A 19,612-nucleotide genomic window follows, 5' to 3' on the forward strand; every position below is an offset into this window, starting at 1 on the left:
CTGTAGCTGGCTCCGGGCATCCGGGCAGCGCTCGTTGTCCAGACTGTTGGCCCGCTCATTCTGGGGCCTCGCTGCCTGCCACTCCTTCAGGGACGTGCTCCGGCCCCGTCGGCCAGCCTGCTTCCCCTCGGACCTATTGGGGACCAGGACAGGGTAAGTGGCTGCAGCAGCAGGAATAGGAACAGGGGCAGGGGCAAGCTTGCAGTGGCCTACACATTGTGGTGGGGACCGTGAAGGGTGAGCATAGGGACGACTGATGGGCAGTGGGAACACAGGCCAGAGAGGCCACCAGCCCTGGGAGGACCATAGCAGCAGTTGAGTACAAGTGAGGCCGTGCCCCCGATGGGACCCCACACAGCTCTGCCTGTGAGACTGCAAGCCAGGCCAGGAGCCTTGGAGCCACCGTGAGGACTGAGCTCACCCTCCCTGCCCGGGCCAGGAGCTGGGCAGAGCCAGGTATAGGCCAGTGCAGGGCACTGAGGCTGCCAGGGCAACCTGGCTCCAGAGCACGGACACAGGCACCTGGGTGCCGCCATAAGGTGAAAGTCTGTGCCCAGACTCACTGCTTTGGAAAAAATCCCAAATATCACAGAAACATGAAACTGATATCCTGGAAGAATCAAGCTGGTGGATGTGTGTGTTTTGGCTGAGGCAGGGGCTACTCAGGGGACTGTGGGGGGCACCTGCAGAAAGGCAGACACGCCTGACCCTGCCCTCAAACACGCAGGGTGGAATGTGGGCTGCAGGCTTGACACCCAGTGCTGGGGCAGGGGGTTTACTTCTCCTTTTTAGGAAGAGGGATGAGGCCCTGAATCTGCTGTCTATACCCGAGGGAACTCATCAGGCTGGTCTGACAGGCACCACCCCGACTGATGCCCCTGATGGCCCCTGCCCTAACAGTTGCATCGCCAACCCACCCAGCCGCACAGAGCCCCCATGACCTGGTGGAGGGGATGACAAGGGACTCTGTCTTGGTGATCCTCCCGCTGGGCGGCAGCCTCTCTGTGAACACGTCCAGGGTGGAGGCCTCAGCCTCGGGGCTGTCCTCAGGCTGTCCAGGCTGCTCCCTCGGGCCCGGCACACCCTGCTGAGCAGAGACATCCCTGGAGCCTCCCATGGAAACCGTACCCGTGCTGCAGCCTCTCCAGCCATGTGGCCTCTGGCTTGGGTGAGGATTTAGGCCTCTTTAGGCTGTGGTTCCTATATGTAGACCTGGCCATACACTGACCAGGGAGCCTGGCTGAGCTCAGTTCCAACCACAGGGCTCCCATCCAGGCCATGCAGGGTGACCAGCACCCAACCTCCCAGGACCTGACCTGCCCTGGGCCCAGGACCCCCTAACTAAGGAGACCCCATGCAATGCAGCAGGGGGAACTAGGCATTCCTGGGTGCCATCCACCTGACGGTGGGGTGAGTCCAGGTACCCTGATCCTGAAGGTGGGGTGACTCTGGGGCACCCGGACCCTGAGGGTGGGGTGAGTCCAGGGCACCCGGACCCTGAGGGTGGGGTGAGTCCAGGTACCCTGATCCTGAAGGTGGGGTGAGTCCAGGGCACCCGGACCCTGAGGGTGGGGTGAGTCCAGGTACCCTGATCCTGAAGGTGGGGTGACTCCGGGGCACCTGGACCCTGAGGGTGGGGTGAGTCCAGGGCACCCGGACCCTGAGGGCAGGTGGAATCGAGGCACTCTGACCCTGAAGGTGGGGTGACTCCGGGGCACTCTGACCCTGAAGGTGGGGTGAGTCTGGGGCATCTGGACCCTGAGGGTGGGATGAGTCCAGGCATCCTGACCCTGAGGGTGGGGGGAATCCAGTGTACCCTGACCTTGAAGGTAGGGTGAATCCAGGTGCCCTGACCCTGAGGGTGGGGTGAATCCAGGTGCCCTGACCCTGGGGGTGGGGGGAATCCAGTGTACCCTGACCCCGAAGGTGGAGTGAATTTTGGGATTCTCTGACCATCCAGCGGCCTGGCCACCCCTGAGGGCTGACCCCACCTCTGCACACCAGGTGTGACATGAGGACCTACACGTGAGTCCCGCCCCTCCAGGTCAGACCCTTAAAGGCAGCATTGGCGTGCCTGGTGTGCGGAACGGGTGGGGGCGGCCGGAGCCTGCTTACGAGGGCCACCGTGTCAGAGACACTGTCGCTCGGCTGCCTGCCTCCCAGGGACCGCGTCTTCTCGGGCGCGTCAGCCTGTGGGGGAGGAGATGGGAATCAGCTTGTGCCCAGCTACATGTGCCAAGGCACTGACTTCTGGGCTGGGGATGCTGGGGCTCTGGGGAGGTCCGGGGCAGCTGCGTGGCAGTGTGTTAGATAGTGGGCGCAGAGTGGCTCCAAGACAGCTGGGCAGGGCCCTGGGCCCAGGCCGTGCTGGGAGATTTGGGCCACATCACAGCCCAGTCGGACCATGGTCTGCTCTGGGAGATCAGTGTGGCCCCACTCACCGGGCTTGGGGGCTCCTTGTGGCTGCGGACGCTGTGGATGCTCCCGATCTCCGTTTGCGAGCTCGAGTGTGACAAGCCTTCAAAGTACGGCCTGGCTCGGGGAACAGGGGAGGGGGAAATGTTAATTTCCAGGACTCTTCTTGCACTGAAAGCACAGTTCTCCCACCACACCTGGAGGGACAGACTGGAGAATCCAACGGCAGAGTAGAGCTGGGTCCGGAGAAGAGCCCGTGTCAGTGCACACCCGGCTCGCGCCAACCGCAACACAGGGCACGGAACAATTCTGGAGCTGGCAACACCAAGCCCCGGGCCGACCTGGCTGCCCCTTCCTGGCTCTTCCACCCACCCTGATATCAGCTGCAGGAAACACACATCCCTGAAACTCATGGCCTTAGCTCCAGGCATGGCTGCCGGAAACATGAAGGGGCTCTGGGGAGAGCTCCATGGGCCAATCCTGCTGGAGGGCAGCCCTGGGATCTGCAGCCAGCCTGCAGCAAACAGGCGAACATGCTCGACAAAACAACAAGGGTACATCAGACAAAGCAGGCCCTTCCAGACCCACCAGCAGATCAGACCACCCAGGCCCATCCAGGTCTTTCCAAACCATCCAGGCCTATCCAGACTATCCAGGCCCTTCCAGGCTCACCAGACAGATGCAGACCACCCAGGCCAGTCCAGACCATACAGGCTTTTCCAGACCAACCAGGCCCATCCAGGTCCTTCCAAACCATCCAGGCCTACCCAGACTATCCAGACCTTTCTGGACCACCCAGGTCTTTCCACACTATCCACACTGATGCAGGCCACTCACGCCTTTCCGGAAAACCCATGCCTTTCCAGACCAACCAGGTCAATCCGGACCATCCATGCCTTTTCGGACCACCCAGGCCTTTTCAGACCATCCAGGCAGATGCAGACCATCCACGCCTTTCCAGACCACCCAGGCCGTTCCAGACCATCCAGGCCTATCCAAACTATCCAGGCCTTTCCACACCATCCACGCTGATCCAGGCCACCCGCACCTTACCGGACCACCCATGCCTTTCCGGACCACCCATGCCTTTCCAGTCCAACCAGGCCAATCTAGACCATCCACACCTTTCCGGACCACCCAGGTCTTTACAGACCACCCAGGCCCTTGCAGACCATCTGGCCGATCCCGGCCATCCGAGCCGAATGTCTCATCCCTGGTTGATATGATATGTACACAGAAGAAGGAGGAAGGGAGAACTACGGATTCAATGAGACTTCAAAGACCTTTCAGGTGAAAACAGTTGGACAGGAGGCCAGGCGCACTGGCTCACGCCTGTAGTGCCAGCACTTTGGGTGGCCAAGGCAGGTGGTTCGCTTCAGCTCAGGAGTTTGAGACCAGCCCAGGAAACATAGGGAGACCCTGTCTCTACAAAAAACATAAAAATTAGCTGGGTGTGGTGGCGCGTGCCATTGGTCCCAGCTACTGAGGAGGCTGAGGTAGGAGAATCGCTTGGGCCCAGGCGGTTGAGGCTGCAGTGAGCCGTGACTGCACAACTACACTCTAGCCTGGGTGACAGAGCAAGACCTTGTCTCAAAACACAACTCCCCTGCCCCCCCAAAACACAGACAGGACTTATGCAGCGTCTGGTGCCCCACCCTGGGTGACAAAACCACACGGAAACTCGTTGCTCAGTGTGTGCCCATTCCAGACCATAGCCCCGAGACGCGCACGCCTCTCCCCAAACCATGAGTGTCAGCTGGCCAGGGCCCTGCAGATACAGCCACCACCACGGAGTTTAACATGGGAGATGATCTGGGCCACATAGGTGTCTCCTACGGAATCATGTGAGCCATTAAAGACACAGAACTTTCTCCGGCTGAAGGCAGAAGAGATGAGGCAAGAAGGCCAGGGAGACCCAAAGTGTGAGGGGGACTTGACTGGGCCTTGCTGGTTCCGAAGGTGGAGGACGGACCCTGGGCCAAGGTAAGAGGACAGTTGCAGCCGGGCGCGGTGGCTCACGCCTGTAATCCCGGCACTTCGGGAGGCCGAGGCGGGCAGATCATGAGGTCAGGAGATGGAGACCATGGTGAAACCCCGTCTCTACCAAAAATACAAAAAATTAGCCTGGCGTGGCGGCGGGCACCTGTAGTCCCAGCTACTCGGGAGGCTGAGGCAGGAGAATGGTGTGAACCCGGGAGGCGGAGCTTGCAGTGAGCCGAGATGGCGCCACTGCACTCCAGCCTGGGCGACACAGCGAGACTCCGTCTCAAAAAAAAAAAAAAAGAAGACAGCTGCCAGAAGGCAAGAATGACCGCCAGCCACCAGGCAGCAGGGCAGCCAGACCCCCGTCCTGCAGCCATACAGAGCTGAACTCCATCAACAACCACGCTAGGCCTGCACCACGTGACCTCAGAGCCCCAGTCAGGGCAGCCACTGATACCTCCACCCAAGCCCAGCAAGACCCTGGCCAAGAGTGAGGCCACAGCCTCGGGATGGCAACCTCTAGAACAGGAGGTTGTTTTAGGTGGCCACATCCGCAGTCACCTGTTATGGTGGCTGCTGGCAACTGAAGCAGCAGCAAGTGGAGGTGGGGCTGCTGGGCCAGGTCAGGTGAGGTGGAGGCTGCTGCCTGGCTGCAGAGCTAACTGGGGCTGCACCTCCAACATGCAGCAAGGCCACCTTCATGTTGTTTAGGTTAAAAACGCATGACAGCAAAAGGTCTACCAAGCCTCCTGACTCCGACTGGGGTCTCTGGCTCCTCAGCAGCTGCCCAGAGCCTGGCACCTGCCTTCTGCCTGGTGTGCTTGCCTCCCTGCCCCCAGCTGACTAGGGCCTCCACATCCAGACCCATGCACAGAGCTGTCTGCCCTGCATCCTCTCCTGCTGCCCAGGCCAGGCCCCCTCCAGCCAGTCCCCTCCTCCCACCCAGCCACAGAGACATCTGCCCTCCCTCCCCACCCGCCTCTGCCTCCTCCTCCTCAGGGAGGCGCACCCAGCATGGGGGCTCTACTCCCCACCTGAGTGGACGGAGGTCCTCTGCAGTTCCCAGGGCATCCCCCAATGACGGATCCCCTACAACAGGGTGCCAGGCCCAGCCCAGCCAGCGCCCTGGGAGACCCCCTCAGTCCTCCCCAGCCGAGCTCGCACCACCTGGCCTGACAGGAGAGCTGCCTGTCAACGCAGCCGCACACCTCTCCCTCCAGCCACCAGAGCCTTCCCAGGCTTCGAGGCAGCTGGTCTTGCCCACCCCGTCCCCAGGGCTGGACACGGGTCTGCTGGAGTGGCCGCAGAGTGGCCAGGGCATCTGAAATGGCTGCTCCTCCCCACCCCACCCCGTAGGGCTCACCGCAGCTTTGGCTTGGGGGTGCTAAGGACGCTGTCATCATCTTCCATGTCGGGGCCGCTGTCGCTGGGGTGCTCCATGTCCAGCGTGTCATATAGGAGGTCCAGGTCCTCCTCCGCCTCGGGGATGTGCTCCGCAGGGTCCTGTTCTGAGTCCAGGACCTGCATGGGTACCAGGCAAGCGTGAGGACCAGGCAGGAGTTCCCTGCAGTGGCCCATGCTGCCCCGTTGGGGGCACCCAAGACCCCAGAGTCTGCAGGAACAATAGGAGGCGGGCGCCCGGCCACCAAACCCCACTGCTCAGCACGGCTGTAGTCCAGCTTCTGTCTTGGAGCTGGGGATGATCATCGAGGACCCCAGGTCCCCAGGTACTGGTGCATGTGATGTTACTCCACCTTGCCTGGGCTGGTACAGTCATCCGGGCCACCAGGGTGCCGGAGGGCTTGGGTGCAGGCAGGTGAGCTCTGACGGGTGTGGGCCGCTGTGCAGCCACCACCACAACCAAGATACAAACTGCTCCCCACACCCAGGAGGCTCCCCTCTGCCTTCCTCTAGTGCGTCCCTCCTCCAGCCCCAGGCCCCGGATCTTACTCTGTCCCTGTACGTTCTGCCCCTTCCCGAGTGCTACCTAAGAGGGATCACGCTGCCTGCAGCTCTGGGGGCGGGGGGGCACCATCCACCCAGTGTGGCACACTTCACGTCCCTCTGTGTCCCCACCCAAACCTCGCCTTGAACTGTAATCCCGATAAGCCCCACGTCCAAGGGTGGGACAGGTGGAGCTGACCGGTCCTGGGGGTGTTTCCTCCACACTGTTCTCATGATGAGCATGTCCTACGAGATCTGACGGTTTTATAACTGTCTGGCATTTCCCCTGCTGGCACCCACTCCGACCTGCTGCCCCGTAAATAAGGTGCCTGCTTCACCTTCTGCCATGATTGAAAGCTTCCTGAGGCCTCCCCAGCCATGCTGCACTGAGTCAACGAAACCTCTTTCCTTTGTAAACTTCCTCCGATGGTTCTGCAGTGCACCACTGAGTGGCTGGACCCCAGCCCGTCGGATCACCAGCTGACGGGCGTGAGGACCGACACAGACGAAGCTGCTGGGAACGCCTGTGTGGGTCCATGCATGTGTGTGTTCGCCTCCCTGAAGTCAACACTGAAGAATGGGGGTGCTGGGTGTCTGGCAACTGCTTCCTGGGGCTGCCACGCCACCTTACGTTCCCCCAGCAGCGTGTGGGTTCCTGCTGTCACACCTCATCCTGTTGTATTCCATTTGTTCCAGCCATCCCAGTGGGGATCAAGCAGTGCCTCACTGTGGTTTGGTTTACATTTCCCTAATGACCAGTGATAATGATCATGATGATCACGTACTTATTGGCTACTTGTGTGTCTTTGAAGAAATTTATTCAGAAAGATCCCTATCCTTTTTTTTTTGGAGATGGAGTCTCGCACTGTCTGTCGCCCAGGCTGGAGTGCAGTGGTGCGATCTTGGCTCACTGTAAGCTCCGCCTCCTGGGTTCATGCCATTCTCCGGCCTCAGCCTCGGGACTATAGGCACCCGCCACCACACCTGGCTAATTTTTTGTATTTTTAGTAGAGATAGGGTTTCACCGTGTTAGCCAGGATGGCCTCGATCTCTTGATCTTGTGATCCACCCGCCTCGGCCTCTCAAAGTGCTGGGATTACAGGCGTGAGCCACTGCGCCCGGCCCCCTGCCCATTTTTTAATTGGACAATTCACTCTTCTTTGTTTTTGAGAAAGGGTCTTGCTTTGTTGCCCAGGCTAGAGTGCAGTGGCACGATCATAGTTCACTACAGCCTCGACCTCCTGGGCTCAAGTGATCCTCCCACATCAGCCCCCAAAGTGCTGGAATTACAGGTGTGAGCCACTGTGCCTGGTTCTGACCAGTGATAATCACTGTATTAAAATAGTTGGCTTAAGCATCTGCAATGGTGATGTCAACCACGGCTCGGAGCTCAATTCCAATGGAGCAATCAGCCTCACAATCCAGGATGGACCAGGCAGGCCCACGAGCTGCATATGGATTCTCGTCTGGAAGTGATCCTGTGTCTGAGAACCTTCACAAGGTGTGTTTCTCTTAGTGATTCTCAAAGTCTTGGCAGGCATCAGAGCTGGTCCTTTCACTTTGAGATTCTTTTTCTCCGTGCCCCTGATAAGCCAGCACACACCTCCAGGGGTTTTACACTGCGGCTGGTCAGGGTAATTCTAATTTAAGGAATCACCCCACCGGCTCCAGAGGTGTCCTTCTGGTGTCTTTAAAAGCCAAGGCCGTGAGGCGGCTTCCTGGTCGACTTCTCGGCACAAGTGGACAGCAGTGAGTCAGGGCAGGAGTGGGCGGGCCCTAGCTCCGTAGCACCTGAGACTGCATCGTTCTCAAAGCAATGGACAATTCAGCTTTTAACTGGATTGTGTCTTTATTTTTCAGTCATAAACATTCTTTATGTGTTCTGGATTCAAGCCCCTTATCACATACATGATTTGCAAAAAACATTCTTCTGTTCTACTGTTTCGCTTTCTTGATGGCACTGTTTGGAGCACAAAAGTGTAAAATGTTGCTGTGGTCCAGAAAAACTTACCTTTTGTCGCTTGTGCTTTTGGTGTCACATGCAAGAAACCCCTGCCTAACCCAAGGTGATAAGATTGGCCCATTTTCTCCGAAGAGTTTTATAATCTTAGCTCACAGATGAGCTACTTGATCTATTTCAAGTTTGTTTGTTTTTTCTTTTGAGATGCAGTCTCACTCTGTCGCCCAGGCTGAAGTGCAATGATGTAATCTTGGCTCACTGCAACCTCTGCCTCCCGGGTTCAAGCATTTCTCCCACCTCAGGCTCCCAGGTAGCTGGGACTACAGGCACCTGCCATGATATGATGCCTGGCTAATTGTTTTTGTATTTTTAGTAGAGACAGGATTTCACCATGTTGGCCAGGCTGGTTTCGAACTCCTGACCTCAAGTGATCCACCTGCCTCGGCCACCCAAAGTGCTGGGATTACAGGTGTGAGCCACTGTACCCAGCTGATGCATTTTGAGTTAATTCTTAAATATGGTGTGAGGTAGGGGTCCAAATTCCTTTTGTTTGAGACAGGGTCTCACTCTGGTTGGCCAGGCTGGAGTGCAATGGCATGATCTCAGCTCACTGCAGCTTCCACCTCCTGGACTCAGGTGATTCTCCCACCTCAGCCTTCCGAGTAGCTGGGATTACAGGCACATACCACCATGCCCGGCCAATTTTTTGTATTTTTAGTAGAGATGGGGTTTCACTATGTGGACTTATGCAATCTGCCTGCCTCAGCCTCCCAGAGTGCTGGGACTACAGGCATGAGCCACCACAGCTGGCTGAAATTCCTTCTTGTGCACGTGGATATCCAGGGGTCCTAGCACCTTTCTTGAAGACTATTCTTCCCCCATGGATATCTTGACATCCTTGTTCACCATCACTTGCCCATAAATGGAAGGGTTCACTTGTGGACTATCACCTCCATTCCACTGACCTCTATGCCTGTCCCTGGGCCAGCCCCGCACAGTCTGGATTACTACTGTGGTTTTGTAGTATGTTTTGAAATTGGGAAGTATGAATCTTTTTTCTTCAAGACTGTTCTGTCTGCCCTGAGTCCCTTGTATTTACATATAAATTTTAGCTGGTCAATTTCTGCAAAAACACAGCTGGAATCTGATAGGCACCGCGTTGAAGTTGTACATCAATTTAGGGAGTACTGCCACCTTAACAAGACTGTTTTCCAATTCATGAACATATGACATCTTTCCACTTATTTATATCTTCTTTCTTTAAAAAATATTTCATAGTTTCACTGTATAAGCCTTACTCATTTTAAAAATCAGGTTGCTTTTCCTCCTGAGTTTAGAGAGTTTTTAATATATCTATTGGATACAAATCTTTACCAGGTATGTTATTTGCAAATATCTTTGTCAATCTGTGGCTTATCCTTTTTTTTTTTTTTTTTGAGATGGAGTCTCGCTCTGTTGCCCAGGCTGGAGTGCAGTGGCGCGATCTCAGCTCACTGCAAGTTCTGCCTCCTGGGTTCATGCCATTCTCCTGCCTCAGCCTCCTGAGTAGCTGGGACTACAAGTGCCTGCCACCACGCCCAGCTAATTTTTCTGGATTTTTAGTACAGACGGGATTTCACCACGTTAGCCAGGATGGTCTCGATCTCCTGACCTCATGATCCACCCACCTCGGCCTCCCAAAGTGCTGGGATTACAGGCGTGTGCCACCACGCCCAGCCAGCTTTTCATTCTTTTAACAGTATCTTTCAGAAAGCAAATTTCTACTTTTGTTTATTGTGTTACAAAATATAAAACATGGGTTTTATCTATTTTTCCATTTATCCATTTTATCTATTTTTAGGTGTATAGTTCAGTGGCATTAGTGCAGGATTTAAGTTCATATTTTTTAAGGCTTAGAATCTATGTAATTTAAATTTTAGGCTTTTATATTTAGGAATATGATCCAGTCAAGCTGAATTCTGCACATGGTGTGCACTGTCAAGCCTCAGTTTTTTTGTGAAAAGATACTTTCCCGGATGAACTTGGCAGCCTTGTTGAAAATAAGTGACTCTCCAGGTGTGCCACCTTTCACAATGAAAAACACAGAAGGCAGCCCTCAGCAGAAGCTTTCCCTGTGAGCCGAAGCTGAGGGCTGTAACAGACTTCACTCTGGTTCATCCTCACAGGACGGGTCCCAAGCAGAGCCCTGCTCTCCTCCTCACCAGACCCACTGTGTGGCGCCTGGGCACAGGGCAGCCTGGATGCCGGTGCTCTGTGGTCAGCCTGGGGGCTGTGAACGTTTATACCCCCAAAATTCCTATGCTGAAACCTGACCACCAAGGTTCTAGAATTAGCAGGCGGGGCCTCCACCAGGTGGTTAGGGCCCGAGAGCTCTGCCCTGCTGATTGGGCTCGGCGCCCTGGCGAGGGAGTCTTGAGGGAGCTTGTCAGTTCCTTCCACCACACAAGACACCAAAGGTGCCCTCTATGGGAAGCGGGCCCTCAGACACCAAATCTACTGCCACTTTGAACTTGGACTCACAGCCTCCAGAACTGTGAGAAATACATTTTGGTTGGTTATAAATTTCCCAGTCTAAAGTATTTTGTTATAGCAGCATGAACAATTGCAGACGGCTGTAATCCAGGCATGTGACCTTGTCTCACTGTGCATCTCCTGCCCAATGAGGGTTGCTGTGAAGTCCTGGACAGGGGGCAGTGCCAGGCGTGACGCTCCCAGTGGCTAAGACACAGGTTCAGAGCTGCAGTGGAGATGGTCTGGTCTTTGCAGGAAAGGGATGGGTGGAAAATAAGGAAAGAGATCCCATCGCTCCATTAAAGTACTGTGTTGACCTGTGTGAATTTCACGCAAAACTGCGCAATTATCCCCATGAAAATGATGTCCTCTCCCTGAACAGTGTCTGTGATGTTGGCCCATCTTTTCAGTTTGGGTTGTGAGTCTCGGAACCATAATCTGTGTAAGTGAAATGCATTCTGGGACTCAGTTCAGTTGTCCATGTGAGTGCAGAATCCCACGGTCAAGATTCAACCAAGAACATCCACCCCTGAACCCAGAGGCGCTCGACAGGGCTCAAGGAAGCCCCAGGCCAGGGAGCCGACTTGGCCAAGTCCCATCTTCAGCTGGACTTGGGAATGTTCCAATCCAAGATGCAAACCAAGACACAGGGGCCGGAGGACCACCCCAGTAGCGGAGCTGCCCTTCCTCTGCAGCCAGTTGGTGATGTTACGCTGTTCCCAGAAATGCTGCCTGCCCCACCCGGCCACAAATCACCTGTTTCGGCACATGCACCTGACAGCCTCCCTGAGTGTGTGCCCCGGAGGCTGATCCGGGTGCATCCCGAGTATGTTAGGTCACAGCGCCATCTACAGGCAGCGTGCTCTCAGGCCGACAGGTGACAACACTGCTTCAGGGCTGAAATGCTTAAACGCCACCTCTTCACTTCCGGTCCTGAACCCAGGCACGTTTTTCTTCTGACATTAAAGAAACAACAAAGGCTGGACGCGGTGGCTCACGCCTGTAATCCCAGCACTTTGGGAGGCCGAGGCAAGCAGATCACTTGAGGCCAGGAGTTCAAGACCAGCCTGGCCAACAGGGTGAAACCCTGTTGAACCCAGGAGGCAGAGGTTGCAGTGAGCCGAGATTTGAGTGTTTTGTTTTGTTTTGTTTTGTTTGAGACAGAGTCTCACTGTGTCGCCCAGGCTAGAGTACAGTGGCGCGATCTCAGCTCACTGCAAGCTCCGCCTCCCAGGTTAACTCCATTCTCCTGACTCAGCCTCCCGAGTAGCTGGGGACTACAGGCACCTGCCACCATGCCTGGCTAATTGTATTTTTAGTAGAGACGGGGTTTCACCATGTTAGCCAGGATGGTCTCGATCTCCTGACCTCGTGATCCACCCGCCTCGGCCTCCCAAAGTGCTGGGATTACAGGCGTGAGCCACCGCGCCCAGCCTAGTGTTTTTTTTTTCTTTTTGAGACAGGGTCTCGCTCTGTTGCCCAGGCTGAAGTGCGGTGGCTCGACCTCTGCTCACTGCAGCCTTGGCCTACCAGGTTTCCTCCCAAATAGCTGGGACTACAGGTGCACACCACCACCCACAGCTAATTTTCGTATTTTACTGTAGAGATAGGGTTTCGCTATGTTGCCCAGTCTGGTCTCAAACTCCTGGGCTCAAGTGATCTGCCTGCCTTGGCCTCCCAAAATGCTGGGATTACAAGTGTGAGCCACTGAGTCCAGCCATGTTTTTCTTTTCAGTATGAAAATTATGCAAGTTCATTGTAGAAAATTCGGAGACTAGAGAAAAGTTAAAAGATGAACATTAAAAACCCATGGAATGTCAATAGTGGGGGGCTGTCAGGTGGGGAGGAGTCCATGGGAACTCTGTACTTTCTGCTCAATTTTGCTGTAAACCTAAAACTGCTCTAAAAGCTAAAGTCTATTTATAAAAAACCAAACACACAAACTCATGGTTACGCCCCCTGAAAATGACTTCCCAACTTCCAGTGTATTCACGACTTGTACTTCAGCAGAGACCCAGGGGGTGATCTGGAGCCTGGGAGGCAGTGCCACTGTTACTGCACCTCACAGTGATACTGGCAGGGCCGTGCAGACAGTGAGCGGCAGAACCAGATGTGGCCCAGAGACAGACTCCAGAGGCCTCCTCCTGAGCAGGCGCTGCTGTGGGCGTTGGGGCTGTGAGCAGAAGGCGCGGTGCACTCACCTCATCGGACACTTTGAACCTCCGCAGCAGCGCCACCACTTTCTGCTTGAAGTTTTGTTGCTGCAAGACAAGCAGTGTAGAGTCAGACCTGCCGCCAGAGCCGCAGACCCACCACTGGAGCCACTTCCTCAGGCCGCAGGGAGGCCGCACCCAGGCCCGCCGTGGGAGGGCAGCGAGGCCTCAGCACCAGCCGTGCTGATGGATTCGCACGTAGCTCCCAGAAGCTTCCTGAGGCCTGAGGTCTGACAGTTCCATTCCTGGCCAAGGGGGACCCGGGGAGGTGTGTGCAAACTCCATGGTTCTTCCAGAAACCTCTGCAGCCCTTCCCAGGCTCACGGGGCCCTTCCTTCAGCACCCCCTCCCAGCAAAGTCCCTGGTCAACTCCAGAAGGAAGGTGCTGGGCACCCATGTGGTGTGGGCAGGTGGGCGAGTGTGGGGTAGTGCGTGCTCCAAGAGCCTGAGCCCCATGGGCACCTCGTGCCACTCTGGACTGCAGAACCTCGGCTCCAGCCGCCGGGCGAGCGGGACCCTCAGCCACCCTCTCGGGGGCCAACCCTACAAAGGCAGCCCACGCCCTCCCTCCACAGCAGCTGGGCCCAAGGGGGCCCTGGAATGGAGGGCAAGCTAGTGTTCGGCACAGTGGGGCAGATCTCCAGGCCAACAAGACACCGCTTCGCCACTCTGCAGCAGCTCGCCCATCCCTGGCACTGTCTGTCCACAGTACCCCCTTGAATGCTGCCAGAGGCGGCAGCGGTGTCTGGGCTGGCCTGTGCCCACGTCCCTCGTGAGCACCAGGCACAGGGCTCCCCCGCCACCTGCGCTGGCCTCCCTGGAACCGTGCCTGTCCTTGGGGTGTTCAGGCACCAGGTGGCGGGCCCTCTGTGCCGGTGCTGGACATGGCCTCTGAGGAAAGAGCTGCCCGAGCTTTCCTCATGGAAAAAATGCCCGACAGCCCCACCAAGCTCCTGGGGACCGTGGGGCCAGGTAGGCCAGATCCCAAACAAAAACAAGGGAACCAGCCCACTCAGGTGTATGTGGGCACCTGACAGGACAAAGGGGAGGATGGCCTCCCTGGGGCTCTGCACATGCAGTGAGCCCAGCAGTGAGGCAGCCTCCCAGCCTTGCTCAGGGCCCACTGGGCCTAGTGGCCACACAAGGCTGAAGCCAGGAGATGTGGTGGGGCGGGGGAGAGAGTGGCACCCAAGAGACTGGCAACCAGGGGGTCTGCCACGGAACATGCTGCTGTGACCTGGGGTGAGATCTCACTTCCCACGCCCGTGTCCCCCACCACGCCCGGGCTCCCAGCGTCCTCCCCCACCCTCGCCTTCCCCAGCATTCAAAGAAGCAGTCTCCACCGACCCTGGTCATGGACGTCGTTCTTACAATCGATCTCCGCTGCTTCTTCGGCTTCCCCACGTCGAAGTCATCCTCGTCCAAGTCCTGCAGAGACACACGCAGTGGCTGAGGCCATGGCAGCCTGCACGGCGCCGGAAGGACCTGCCAGCCTCAGCGTGGGCGATGGGAGAGGCCCAGCACTGAGAGCCAACCTGCTTCCCAAGACTCTCAGAGCCACCTGCACACAAAGCCGAGCCCCTGGGGTCGGGAGACGAGAGACGGGCGGCCAACTAGGGGCCAGGCCTGTGGCTCACCCACCCTCACGAGGCCCTGGTGACGGCTGGTGAGGACCCCACAGACCCCAGGACACCCGGTGTGAGCCGGGAGAGGGCGCGGAGCCCCGGCCCCAGGTCACCTGCCCCTGCACAGCGTCGTCACTAGCCTCCTGCTCGGAGGAGAAGCTCTCATACTCCTCCTCAGAGTAGTTATCTGCGGAATGAACAGACAGAAGGGAGGGTGCCGTGAGATTCCACCCAGGAAACCAGGCGGTGGCCACCCCCAGGCTTCCCTGGACACAGAGCTGGGGCAGCCAGGAGGTGGATCCATGCAGGACAGAGGGGCTCCAGACACAGGCGCTGTGGCCCCGAGCTCCCAGAGTCCACCGGCAACAGTCTAGGTCGGGGTTGGCAGGAAGTGGGGAGGGGCAGGGAGGGCAAAGGGGGCCATGTGAACTGCTCCAGCCCCCACGGCCGCTCCTACTGGCTGGCATTTCAGCCTGGATTTGCGCCAACTGGGTCCCCCCCACCTGAGGAGTAGGGGAGGCGCTGGTGACCCTGCTGGGGGGGTGGCAGCCGTGGCACCTGCCTATGCCGGGCCCCGCACCCAGACCAGCAGGGGCATCACAGTGCGACTCCACAGCTCTTCTTGGGGACACTCAGGACTCAGGCCTCTTGACCAAGAAGCTGCAGCCTGCGGGGCAGAGCAGGGACCTGTGGCAGCCCGGGCCCCATAACAGCGCATGCCTCTGCTGTGGCTTCCAGACAGGAGAGCAACTGACGCGTGCTCCAGACCCCCGGCTCCTTAAGCCAAGCTGGATGGTTTCTGCCGCCTGATGTGCCGTGGCTGGGAGATGGCCTCCCCACGGCAGGGGCAGGAGCAGGCTGGTACCGCACTCACCCGTGGACTTGGCCTTGGGGCCGGCCTGCATGGCGCTGTCCTCGTGGTCAATGGGCTGGCTGGACAGGGAGGCAATCCAGATCTCGGCTGCCTTGACGGGGGCCTCCTTAATGCTGCTGCAGAGGCTCAGCACCTGGCCGCCTTCAGACGGGTGCTGCATCACCTGTAGGCCAGGGGCACAGTTCTAGAAAGCGCCACGACAGGAAGGAGCCCGGTGCCCTGGTGTGTGGGCTGGGGTTTCTGAAGGGCTTTCTCTCTCAGTGACAGCAAGGGCAGACCTTGACAGGGCAGCCACAGGGCAGGGAGCATCCAGTGGACAGGAAACGTGGCCACCGGCGAGAGGGGACAGATACGAGAGGCGGACACAGGACCCAGGTGGACAGACGAGAGGAACATGGGAGCTTCCGTGAACAGGCCATAAGGAGAGGGCATTGGGCTGTGCTGGGAAGGCCAGTGCCAGGCACGGCCATGAGGGACTGAGATGGACAGAGAGAGGTGTCTGCGGCCCTCCTGATCTCAGACACACCTGCTGTCCACACAAAGCCACCCAGGAAGATCCTGGGCCCCCTGCTCCAACTCTGCCTCCACCCCTCCACCCACTCAAGACCTCAGCAGCAGCAAAACAGTGTGAAGCCGGCCACCCAACCCACAGGAGTCAATGCCCAGGACCAGTGTCTGTGGGGGACCAAGAAGGAGAAGCCGGAGCACTCTCAGCCAGGCCGGAATCTCCAACAGCAGGAGACACCCACCGGGCCTGGCTCACAGGCCAGGTCAAGCCCCTCTGTTGTGAGAGACTCAAACCAGGGAGTGGCAGAACAAGCCCCGGCCCCTCCTGCAGCCACAACCCGCGCCTAGGCATGGCCCCGCCGTGCCCCATGCCAGCCTCAGAACCACACGCCACAGTGACAACTCTCAGATACTCACAGCCTTGGGGCCATCTGTGCTCTAGAAGCCGCCTTTTGGGACTATTGGTTCACATCCAGATGTTAGGATTTCATAGACCAGATTTATTTATTTATTATTTTTTTGAGACGGAGTCTCACTCTGTGGCCCAGGCTAGAGTACAATGGCGTGATCTTGGCTCACTGCAACTTCTGCCTCCTGGGTTCAAGCGATTCTCTTGCTCCAGCTTCCCGAGTACCTGGGATTATGGGCATCAGCCAGCATGCCCAGCTAAGTTTTGTATTTTTAGTAGAAACGGGGTTTCACCACGTTTGTCAGGATGGTCTCAAACTCCTGATCTCAAACGATCTGCCCGCCTCGGCCTCCCAAAGTGCTGGGATTACAGGCGTGAGCCACCACGCCTGGCCGACCAGGTTTATTTTTATTGTGGGGTCCTGATTTGGGCTGCTAATTCTTCAGTTAATCAAAGTAAAAAAATGTTCAGAAGTTTACATTTGCCCTCACCTTCATTTCAGAAAATTACAAAGGGTAGCTGGCAGCTTCTGCCAACACTCGCACCCACTGCTGATGCCCTTGTGCCCACATACTCGCCGGGGCACACGCAGCCTCACGTACTTGGAGGCTGCTGTTGTCCGGGCCCCCAGCACCCTGAGTCGCCTTCTCAGAGTGACGTCTCACGTGGCAGGATCTCAGTGTCACGCAGGGGTGAGAACCTGTAAGCTCAGAAGCCCTTGTTCAGAAACGCTGAGTCCTTGCTGGGCATCCCAATACAATGAGCTCAGTGGGGAGGGGACTGCTGGGCCGGGGTCCTGGAGGAATCAGGTGGGGCTCAGGCGGCGCTACACCTGCTCACACCACCTTCCACGGGGCTCAGAGGGGTGCGGGCCCTTTTTCTCCCAAGAAAACCCTGCTCACTTCCTCCTTCAGGTGGGAGGGCAGAAAGGAACAGGGCCTCCTGACAAAGACGCTTTTGCCGGGATCCCTGCAGCTAGCTGTAATGGGAATGCTCTGCTGGGCCCGCAGCGGGCCAGGGGCAGGTTGTGGAGTAGCCCCTGCTCCTCTCAGCCTGTCGTCGACCTTTATGTGAACACTATTTTGATATCTGCATGCCCTGGAAGTCCCAGGCCCCACGCTCCGGGCTGCCCGTTCCCCTCCTCCTGACAATGCTCCTTGATGCGTGCGTCCTCCTGGCAAGGGGCCAACCACCCCTGAGCTGGGCACTCCCCAGGGGTGCTGCTGGCTGGCAGGCAGGTCACTGTCCTGGACTGTGGTCATTCCCACTCCTGCCCCTGCTGACCCTGAGACCACCCTCCTGGGTTAGTCCAGCAGATGCTCTGTGGATGCTCAGAGATCCTCAGCAAAGGGCTGGAGCTGCCTCACCAAGGAGGGTGGCCCCAGGGCCCAGCTCCCTCTGCCCCTGACCCTGACAGGCTGCTCCCTCTTCCATTTTCAAATAGATTTGAGTGACATGGAAAATTGAGGCCGGGCACAATGGCTCACACCTGTCATCCTAGCACTTTGGGAGGACTAGGCAGGTGGATGGCTTGAGCTCAGGAGTTTGAGACCAGCCTGGGCAACATGGCGAAACTGTCTCTACCAAAAACTATAAAAAATTAGTTGGGCATGGTGGCGCGCACCTGCAGTCCCAGCTACTGGGGGACTGAGGTGGGAGGATTGCTTGGGCCCAGGGGCTTGAGGCTGCAGTGAGCCAAGATCACACCACTGCACTCCAGCCTGGGTGACAAAGACCCTGTCTCAAAAAAGAAAAAGAAAGAAAGAAAATTGCTCAGGATGTCACACTTAATTGTATAAATAGTATAATAAAAATTTTGCGAAAACAAATAGTCATGCACCACGTAATGACAGAGGTATGTCCTGAGACATGCGTGGTGAGGAGCCCTCATCATCTTGCCAACATCACAGCATGCAAGCCTGGGCGGTGCCGCCCACCGCGCACCCAGGCTGCGGCCCTCGCCGCCCTGACCCAGGCTGCGGCCCTCGCCGCCCTGCGCTCTGCCTTTTACTGCACTTTGCAGACCTTTTGTTTCTCACAGTGAAGGCTTTTGGCGACCCCGCACCAAGCAAGTCTAACGGCGCCACTTTTCCAACCGCAAGCGCTCCCTTTGTGTCTCTGTGTCACATTTTGGTGATTCTCCCAATATTTCAAAACTCTGTGATTAAATCTGTATGGTGACCTGTGATCCGTGAGCTGCGGTGTGACTGCTGCGATTGCTCTGGGGCACCACAAACATCACCCACATAAGACAGGGAAGTGAATCAGCAGATGTGGAATCGGTGCATTCTGGCTGCTCAGCCCACCGGCCATCCCCCGTGTCTCTGTCTCTCCTCTGGCCTCTCTCTTCCAAGACACAACAATATGGAAATTAGGCCAATTACTAACTCTACAATGGCCCCTAAGTGTTCAAGTGAAAGGAAGGGTTGCACATCCCTTTCAACGAGAACCTAGAAATGACTGAGCTTAGTGAGGAAGGCACGTCAGAGGCCAGACGGTGAAGGTGAGGCCTCTTATACTAAATCACCAAGCAGTGAATGCAGAGAAAGTTCCTGAGGGAAGGAAAAGTGCTGCTCCAGTGAACACAGGAGTGAGAATCAGCAAAGCAGCAGTCTCAGTGCTGACGTGGACAGAGTGAGTGGCCGGGATGGAAGATGGAACCACACAACACTCCCTTAAGCCAAAGCCTCATCTGGAGCAAGGCCCTGACTCCCTTCACCTCTATGAAGGCTGAGAGGTGAGGAGTGTGCAGAAGAAGACTGGAGCTGGCAGAAGTTGGTTCATGAGGTTTTAGGAAAGCAGCCGTCTCCATAACACAGAAATGCAACGTGAAGCAGCAAGTACTGATGGAGAAGCTGCAGCGAGTTCTCCAGAAGATCTAGCGCAGATCATTGACAAAGGTGGCTACACTAAACAACAGATTTTCAACACAGCCTTCCATTGGAAAAAGATACCATCTAGGACTTTCATAGCTAGAGAGGAGAAGCTGATTAGCCACCACATCCGGCCCATTCTTTTTTTTTGAGACGGATTCTCACTCTTGTTGACCAGGCTGGAGTGCAATGGCACGATCTCGGCTCACTACAACCTCCACTTCCCAGGTTCCAGCAATTCTCCTGCCTCAGCCTCCCGAGTAGCTGGGACTACAGGCGCCCGCCACCTCGCCCGGCT

The 19,612-nt window shown here is 56.9% G+C and overlaps 1 protein-coding gene across 1 annotated transcript in view; it reads right to left on the reverse strand.

Annotated features, from left to right (window-relative positions):
• The window catches only part of PACS2 (phosphofurin acidic cluster sorting protein 2), a 45,513-nt gene that overhangs the window by 14,114 nt on the left and 11,787 nt on the right, over nt 1–19,612 (reverse strand). The window contains exons 5-13 of the mRNA XM_011951569.1: nt 15,526–15,688; nt 14,765–14,838; nt 14,374–14,454; nt 13,015–13,074; nt 5,762–5,919; nt 2,442–2,532; nt 2,116–2,190; nt 942–1,084; nt 1–133 (exon numbers count right to left, since the gene is read on the reverse strand). Coding sequence (XP_011806959.1) covers nt 1–133; nt 942–1,084; nt 2,116–2,190; nt 2,442–2,532; nt 5,762–5,919; nt 13,015–13,074; nt 14,374–14,454; nt 14,765–14,838; nt 15,526–15,688 — 978 coding nt within the window. The remainder of the gene's footprint in view (nt 134–941; nt 1,085–2,115; nt 2,191–2,441; nt 2,533–5,761; nt 5,920–13,014; nt 13,075–14,373; nt 14,455–14,764; nt 14,839–15,525; nt 15,689–19,612) is intronic.

This window comes from Colobus angolensis, unplaced genomic scaffold (assembly GCF_000951035.1).
Source record: "Colobus angolensis palliatus isolate OR3802 unplaced genomic scaffold, Cang.pa_1.0 Scaffold32, whole genome shotgun sequence".
Classification (NCBI taxonomy): Eukaryota; Metazoa; Chordata; class Mammalia; order Primates; family Cercopithecidae; genus Colobus; species Colobus angolensis.